Genomic DNA, 8,235 nt, shown 5'->3' with positions numbered 1-8,235 from the left:
TTGCGTGGAGAATTCACCGACGGGACAAAAAGAGACAAATCCGGGACTTGCCGGGAATTATTTATTCAGCTCTGCTCTCGGCGGGGAATTACGGATGCACCGGTTGTGCCACAGAGTACCTTCCTCCTCCCGTCTGCTTGGAAATGGGTTATTTAGTAACTGGTGAGGCCACCGGTGCTGAGTCAGCCCACAGCTAATGAACACCCTGGCTGCCCATTTGAAATTTATTGCACCTATTAATTACAACCATTAGCTGCAGCCAGTGAAATTTTTATAATGAGGACCCTTGCGACTTTGCCTTCCTAGCAGCAAATTAACTGTGTGGGGGGAAGAATCAATGGGATCAGCATACTTTACAGAAGCGATGTTTTAATTAGCGATTCTCTGCAAACATGCCAAGCAACAGCTTCTCCGTTCATTATCTCTCCTTAAAGGGATGGTGCTTCTTTGCAGGTTAGTTTTATCCCGGTGTCGTCTCCTCTGTTGTTGGGTTTCTAATGCACTGCTGCTCATTATAGAAACTGCTTTGAAGTTGGTTTTATCTTAGGTCTGGTTGTAAGCAGCGAGATGTCCAAGGTTTGGCGGGGGGCGGGGGGAAATGCAACCCTAGGAAATAATGGTTTTGAAAGCTTGGCTGAAAAGTAGCAAAATTGGACGGATCCCATGGCTGTGAGGAAGAGGGGGATAAGGAGTGGGAGAAAGGGGTTGTGTCCCCACAGGCACAGCAGCAAGCCCCAGGGATGTGGGACCTGAGCCTCTGATGCTTAAAAAATGAAAGGAGCAAAAGTCCCAGGCAAGGCTCCCTCTGTGCAGGGAGCATCCACATCTCACGGAGCTGCTCAGAAGAAAGTCTCTGCAAGTCCCGTGAGCACAGCACTGCAGAGCCAGGCTTTCTCCAGGGACTCCTCCGAATGTGTCTGCTTGGCAGATTTTAGAAAACCAGCCTGGTGATACTCAAACCATCAGTCACTCCTGAAAATCTTGGCTGTAGAGGTGGACTGACTAGCTCTCATGAAAGGCACATGAAATGAAATTTCTGGGAACTTTTCTACATTTCATTACAAATTATTCAATTCCATTCAGTTGCCTGCAAAAATACAGAACCAATTTCCATTGCAAATGATCTCATTTCCCAGGAAAACAAAACGACAGGCAAAAGGCAGCTTTGAAATTCAGGGTTTAAAATGCAAAACTTCATGTTGTTTTTTCCAACCAAGCGGCTAAAAGTTAATTCAGCGGCATTTCTCAGAAACAGAAAAGCTGAGGCAGGGTAAGATCAGCCCAAATGAAAGATCCTGGTGCCTGAGCATCCTTTCCACAGGTTTGGCGGCCACCGCTGTCACCTGGCAGCCCCAGCCTGTCCCCACTGCAAGGCTGTGCTGAGCCCTGCCTTCATCCCTGCCTGCATCCCTGCCTGCACCCTGCCTGCATCCCGGGCTCTCCCTGCCCAGGACCCCCGCTCCTGAGCCGTGCTGTTGGAGCTGCCTGGCTGCCCAGCGAAGCCCAGGGAAATGGGTAATTGCAGGGCTAAGAAATAGACTCTGTCCAGCTGGTTCAGAAAGACATTTTTTAGGGCTCAGGGAAAGTGACATTATTAAAGTGAGCATGCTGATTTCAGACAGCTCCCAATTCATCACTGTGACAGTGACAAACACGGCCTGGGGTTATGCAGTTGACTAAAGAGAATTCTCTAGCTTTACATTTTTAATGCTCCTCGCATTTTCTCTGCTGCAGTGGAGTTTTATCCAAAGGATCTTCTCCCTTGAATAGAAAGGGCAGCACAGGTCTGTGAAGCATGCCCAGCCCTTGCAAATCAGGCCAGGCTTCTGTCATCATTGCCCAAGCCAGTTCATTTATTTTTTAATTATTCCTTGCTCCTTCAGGATCCTTTTTCTACCTTTTCAAGAAGAACAGGAGCATCAGCCTCAGCTGGGCTGCCTCTATTCTCCGGGGCTCATTCATCATTGTCTGCCGTCTGAATGGGAGGCAGAGGGTCAGCCTGAAAAGCCTCTGCGTTACAAGCCCCTCTAAATATATCAATAGCTCCCTAATGGACACTGGGGTCCCAGCCGGACCGCCCAGGCTCTCAGGGTGGCTTTGTGTCTGCAAGGGGTCAGGGTGGGCACGGGGGGGACGTGGGGTGGCATGGGGCAGCGGGGAGTGGGCACCCACGGGGGCCGCCTGGGAGGTCTGCCCCAGACACGTTTGCCTGGTTAATACGGCGCGGGTTAACAGAGGGGACGGTGCTGGGTGGGGGGTGGGAGCCCTGGGCGGGGGCGAGGGGGGTATTTGCCAAATCTGGGTTTGGCAGTGCCGGACCAGCCCCGCCGTGCCAAAGCGGGGTGCCTGCTCCCAGAGGCTTCTCCTCCCTTCCCACCCCTTGCCCGCTGGCACTGGGTTTGCTCCGCTCCAGCTGGAGCTGTGCAAAGCCGGGAGGGCGCAGAGGCCGGGAGGTGAGCAGCCCCCCACCCCAGCGGGCTGGCCCCCACGCAGCCCCTCCGCACCACCACCCCTTCCTTCCAAAATCCCATTCTCAGGCTGGTAACAAAAAGCAGCAGCACAAAGAGGGACGCGGAGACCTGCCGCTACGCTGAGAAGCCATTCAGAGCAGGAGACTCATTAAAGAGCCTGTTGTCATTATTTGTGAGCTCCAGAGGTAGCCTGATTTAATTTGGGAGCTACCAGACAGGTACCCAGATGGCTGGGGAGGGGGACAGCGGCAGAAGCGAATTAAGTGGGATGCCCCTCGCTGCTGCCGGTCGCTTTGTGCTGCAGCTGGGCCCCTTGGAAAGGGGAAAAGCCGGAAAGGCAGGGATGTGGCACCCCCCCCCCCGTAACATCACCGCTGGTGAGGAGCCTGTGGAGGTGGGGGGCCACAGGCCCCACCTGCTTTGGCTTTTTTCCCCATGGTTAATTTTCTCCCAGCTGTCCCTGCTGTGAATTAGGGCTGCTCCAAACCCTGCCGCAGTTGTGGGCTGCAGGCAGTGGGCTGGGGGGGTCTCACAGTGCCCGGCTGTTGAGGGGGGGGGGGTCACTCTTTGCTTGCTGCTGTTGGTGTCTGTGAGCCTCAGGAGGTGACAGTGCCTCACAGACCGAGTGTCACTCGGTCCTCGGACAGCTCCAGCATTGTGCCCATTTCACAGGTGGGTAAACTGAGGCCCCTGGCTGTTCCCCATCCGTGTTGCTGCTGACGGGGAGCAGATGCCGAGTCCGGGCTCTGCAGGGAGCCACAGGCGGTGATGGCACCGTGGGTGCTGCGGTCACCCTGCCCTGCGCACGGCTGGAGGGTGGCACAGTCGTGGTGGTGAGGATGCGACGTGCCGGGCAGCATGGTGGTGCACGGGCTGGGCACGGCTCCTTCGGGCACCGGCACCCCCTGGGGCAAAATCAGAGCTGGTCATCTGCAAGCTGTACAAAAGCTAAAAATTAAAATAGGGAGAGAATGAAGGTTTCACTTCAGATGGTATTTCTGCGAGTATTTGTTATTTATTTAAAAAAAAAAAACCCCAGACTTTCATTTGCATAATTACATTTTGCAGCTGTTGGGCCATAATGTGGGCTGTGCTTTGGGGCATTATTTTATCCGTTGAAAACTGACACAAAGAGAGTGAACTCCGCTCTCAGCTGTGCCTCATTGTGCCGTAACCGCTGGTGCTGCCTCTGCGCCGGGGCGCTTCCAGGGCACCTCATCTCCCAGGCCCTGGAATATGCATTAGGAGCCGCAAGCTGTCCCCACGTCTGTCCCGATTGTTCCCTGCTTTTGAGGAGAGGGGCGAGGGGGGGAAGTATTAATCTTTCGCTGGGTGGGGAATCTGGGAGTGCCTGGCTGGGGGCCTTGGATGTGGGGAAGGACGGGGAAGGGAGGTGTGTGTCGGTGCAGGGTGATGTTCCAGTTTTGAGATTTTGGGGCTATGTCCTACACCCTCTGTCCTGCCCGTGCATCCCCCGTGCATCTGCAGGAGCTGCTCTGACTGCTCTCCCTGTCCCCATCCAGGTCTCCTGGGGGTGCTCCCAAGCCTCTCCTGCTCCAGGTGATGCCCCAGTTCACCTTTGCTTGCTTCTGCGGGCTCCATGGCTTCTGCAAGATGAAAAGGAAGAAAGAAGAGTCCAGTGCGGAGCAGGAGACGGCAGTGTGAGGAGCAGACTCGTGTGTGTGCCCTGCCCAGCTGTGCCTCAGGACCCCATCCCCTTCCCCTCGGTATGCTGGGACTGCCGGGGGGGGACATTTGCCACCTCCTTTCTTCTTGCCTTTCCAAGGACCAGCTCCCCACCAGACACCATCCTCTGCCTGCACTGTCTTGGGGTGTCTCAGGGGGCTGGGAGGCTGCTGGCCGAGCCGATGTGCCTGGGATGATGCTTGGCAGGGGAAGAAGAGCCTGGGGCTGAGCAATGAATGGTTTTGCTCATCAATAGCAGCAGCAGCAGGCTGTGGAGAGCATGGGGGGAGCTGGTTAATCTGCTCTAACACACTTATCCTGCAGCTTGCCTCATTTTCTCTCCCCTCCCTCTTCCCAGATACTTGTGTGGCCAGCGGAGAGCCGAAACACGGGAATGACCTTGCCGAGAGGCAGAAGCAGATGCTGTGGACGTTATCCAGGTGCTGCAGCAGTTCTGCCCGGACGCACAGCCCAGCCGGGTGCTGAGCACTCAGCACCCAAGCAGTCAGTGTCAGAGGCACCCTGCATCCCAGCAGGGTAGAGATTTCCCTGCAGAGCGAGTCAACCTGCCCTTGCTCCAACAAGTCTCAACAGACAGACCTGGAGCAGTTTTCATAAGCCAGAGCCAGACCTTGTCCTTCCTTGGAGTCGCAGTGCCAGAGAGGCTGGCCCCTGGCTGGTAAGTTGTCCTGCTGCTGCAGAATTGGCTGAACATAAAAAAAAAAACCCAAGCTGGTTTGGGGTTTGGTGCTTTCTAAAGTCTGTCTCAAGCAAGTGTCTGTGACTCCAAGAAGCTGATTTCTCCGAGCCTCTGCCCTGCCTGGCCCCGCGGGCGCAGCACACCAGGGCGCTTTGGAGGCACCAGACACATCGACCCTGCTTGGATGCTGCTCCCTGTGTGACTGGTGTGGACTGGCAGCTCTGACGCCACGGGCAGGGGGGACACCTCGATGTGTGACCCCCACAGCCATGAGGCTCAGCGGGATCTTGTTCTCGTTTGGCAAACAGGCCAAATTTCCCCTGAGCTCAGGGCACCCGAGATTCACTCCAGGGGCATTTCTAGCATAAGTATGTTCTCCAGAGCAGAAATCCTTATTTCTTCCATACTGCGCTTCCCTTCTCCACATGGAGACCCCCTCAGCTTGGTGCCAAAGGTGATGCCTGGGGCTGTCGGGCAGGAGCTGCTCTCCCCCAGGGTTAGGTTTGCTTCTGCCACCGCCTCCTCCTGCCATGGTCGAGTGCTCGCCTTGCACCATGTGGCTGTCCCCACGCTTCCCCTCTCTCTCCCACCTGCTCTGTGCATCCTTCCCACCCACCGCTGAAGCCATATGGGAGCTCCCTGCGTGCTGTGCTTACCGGAGGCGGCTCAGACAGCCCTGCTCAGATACCCTCCAAAGAGCCCCAGGCTGTGCACGCTGGAGAGCTGGTGAGTGTTGGTGAGCCAGGGTCCCCCAGGGTTTGGGGACCGCTGCTTGGGTCTCAGTGCCTGGTTCCCCATCCCTGGATCCACCTGGCATTTGAGATCTCACGCACCAGCAGGTGCAACAGCCCCTGTGCTCCTGTTTGCAAGGACAGCCTTAGGAAGGGGTAAATGCCACCTTAGGAAGGGGTAAGTGCCACCTTAGGAAGGGGCAAGTGCCACCTTAGGAAGGGGTAAGTGCCACCTTAGGAAGGGGCAAGTGCCACCTTAGGAAGGGGTAAGTGCCACCTTAGGAAGGGGTAAATGCCACCTTAGGAAGGGGTAAGTGCCACCTTAGGAAGGGGTAAATGCCACCTTAGGAAGGGGTAAATGCACAGGGGGGTTTTCATTTGGGCAGATTGATACCCCCAAGCAGCCCGCAGTGCAGGGGACAGGCACACTTGGAGAACAAATCCTCCCCCTGTGATTAACAGGCTCGATCTTTCCAGGGTTTGCCTGGACCAGGTTCTCGCTCAAACAGAGCTGTACGTGCCACTGACAGCTCCCCTTCGGAGCAGGTTTGTTGGCTCAGCCAACATCCAGAACCAACATGGCTATTATTTTATTTTCTTATCCAAAGGATTTAGCACAAAAACCTGAGCCCGGCCAGGAGCTCCAATAACACAAGGTGCAGCTGAGGAGCTTTAAATCCTCTCTGCGGGGTGCCTGTTGTTCGGGCTGCAGTGGGAAGCAGCTGACTGGTATGGGATGCGCTGCTTGGAGCCAGCTTGGAAGTGGCAGCCAGCCGGGACCGGGCATGGGGACATGGACTGCTCCTGGTCTCCGTGTCAGACCCCGAGGTCGGGAGGCTCGGGGTACTTTGCTTTTGCCTCTCTTTAAGCCCCAGCGATGTGAGCTCTGGGATCCAGCGGTGCAGCCCCTGGGCAGGGCTCCCAGCTGGGTATTTCCCAGCTGGGCTCCAGATTTTGGCATGGGAGAGGGCACGCGGTGGCACGAGGTGCCCTGCGAGGGGCCTGCCAGGAGACCAGTCTGGCTTCCCTGTCATTTGTCACCATTGAACTCAGCATATTCCAACGTGGCACGCAGAGATCGGTGGCAAACACTGTGGTTAGTGCTGGCTGTGGCATCTCCTCTGGGATCTCTGGGGCTGCATCAACCTTTTGCTTAGGCAGCGCTCAAGGAGCTGCTTCGCCGAGGCACCGCAGGGTGGCTGAGGTTAATGCTGATGCACCCACATTTTGGCTTGATTGACGGTGCCCCATTCCTAGGGGGATGCGAGCTGGGTCCCTGCTAATGATGATCTGAGCTGGCATCACAGCGTGGAGAGCTGGAGCTGTTCGGGCAGCAGGCACATGTTCCAGGGAGACCATCAAAAGCAGAGGTTTGGGGAAAATCCTGGGCAGCTTCGCTCAGTCAGGCTTTACAGAAGCTAAATTATTACTGTGGGGCTGGGGGGGTGGGGGGGTGGCCCAGTTCATTACTGTGTAACCTTCGCTGCTAAACCTTTTGGATTTGAGATCCGTCATCGTTTGGCAGTTAAAGATGTGCAGCTAATGGCCACCCCGAGATTCCGTGTCTAGGTGGAGGCTCGGCACTGCACTGAGAGCAGCCCTGGAGATGAGGCTGGTGCATGACGGGATGGGGCTTCAGGGGCTCCCAGTTGTGGTGGGAGTTCCCCAGGCTGCTCTGGGATGAGCTGGGAACTCTGCTGCAAACACCCCATGCTCACACTGTGCTTGCATGTACATTGTACGTGATGCATGTACAGCGCACATGCTGTACTCGGTGCACATGCTGTACATGGTGCATCTGCTGTACGTGGTCCACGTGCTGTACTCGGTGCACCTGCTGTACTCGGTGCACATGTTGTACATGGTGCACATGCTGTACTTACGCACATGCTGTACTCGGTGTACATGCTGTACATGGTGCACATGCTATGCGTGGTGCACGTGCTGTACACGGTGCACACGCAGTGCACACCCTATGCACACGCTGTGCACACACTATGCACGCACCACATGCCATACATGCACGGTAGCCACTGTGCCTGTTCTGGTGTTCCCTGTGTCCCAAATATTCCTGTCTTCAGTGAGGTGTTCCCAAGCCAGGTGTTTAATGAATGTAGCATGTAAAATTGAGATGGGCAGACACTCACCCACACCTATTACATGTACATTTGACAACGCAGTATATGAACCAGGTGCAGTATGAACATTAAAGCGCTTGAGCTACAGTTATTTTTAAAGAGAACTTCCCACCTCCCTGGATGGATGTAGCTCTCAAAGCAACAATATGTTTTCCACCATGGCTCCGAGCAAAATAGTTTGCTCCTGGGTTGACCTCTATTGTGTTCATAAATGGCTTGTGGTGCTTTTTGATTCCCCCATCATAATGACTTGACCTCTAGATTTATGGCTGAAGGTCCTTTCATCTGCACATTGTTTCCCACCAGACTCCAGCCTGCCGCTTTTCTGTAGCAAACCTGCCAAGAGCCGAGCCCCTCGCCGCCCACCCCTCCGAGTCGCCTGGCCGGCTCCCACTGAGAAATTTGCCATGGGCAAAAGCAAACTATTTTCCCCCCTCCTCTTTTTCAAGTGGCAGCATTTTAAAAGGGCAGCACATGCTTCTGAGGCTGCGAAGGCTGGGAACTTGACA

The 8,235-nt window shown here is 55.3% G+C and overlaps 2 protein-coding genes across 5 annotated transcripts in view; both read left to right on the top strand.

The window, feature by feature from the left end:
- Nucleotides 1-8,235, top strand: part of BLACAT1 (BLACAT1 overlapping LEMD1 locus) — a 39,170-nt gene that overhangs the window by 27,122 nt on the left and 3,813 nt on the right. For all 4 annotated transcript variants that reach the window (XM_080367400.1, XM_080367399.1, XM_080367397.1 and 1 more), the window contains exons 2-3: nt 3,995-4,198; nt 4,516-8,235. The exon at nt 4,516-8,235 is cut by the window's right edge and continues 3,813 nt beyond it. In XM_080367400.1, the coding sequence (XP_080223526.1) occupies nt 4,035-4,136 (102 nt within the window). In that variant the 5' untranslated portion in view covers nt 3,995-4,034 and the 3' untranslated portion in view covers nt 4,137-4,198; nt 4,516-8,235. The remainder of the gene's footprint in view (nt 1-3,994; nt 4,199-4,515) is intronic.
- KLHDC8A (kelch domain containing 8A) overlaps nt 4,539-8,235 on the top strand; it is a 49,085-nt gene continuing 45,388 nt past the window's right edge. Inside the window, exon 1 of the mRNA XM_080367390.1 lies at nt 4,539-4,836. The gene's annotated coding sequence lies outside the window, so the exon portion shown is untranslated. The remainder of the gene's footprint in view (nt 4,837-8,235) is intronic.

This window comes from Falco punctatus, assembly GCF_963210335.1.
Source record: "Falco punctatus genome assembly, chromosome: 17".
NCBI lineage: Eukaryota > Metazoa > Chordata > Aves > Falconiformes > Falconidae > Falco > Falco punctatus.
This window is presented reverse-complemented; position numbering and strand designations above follow the sequence as displayed.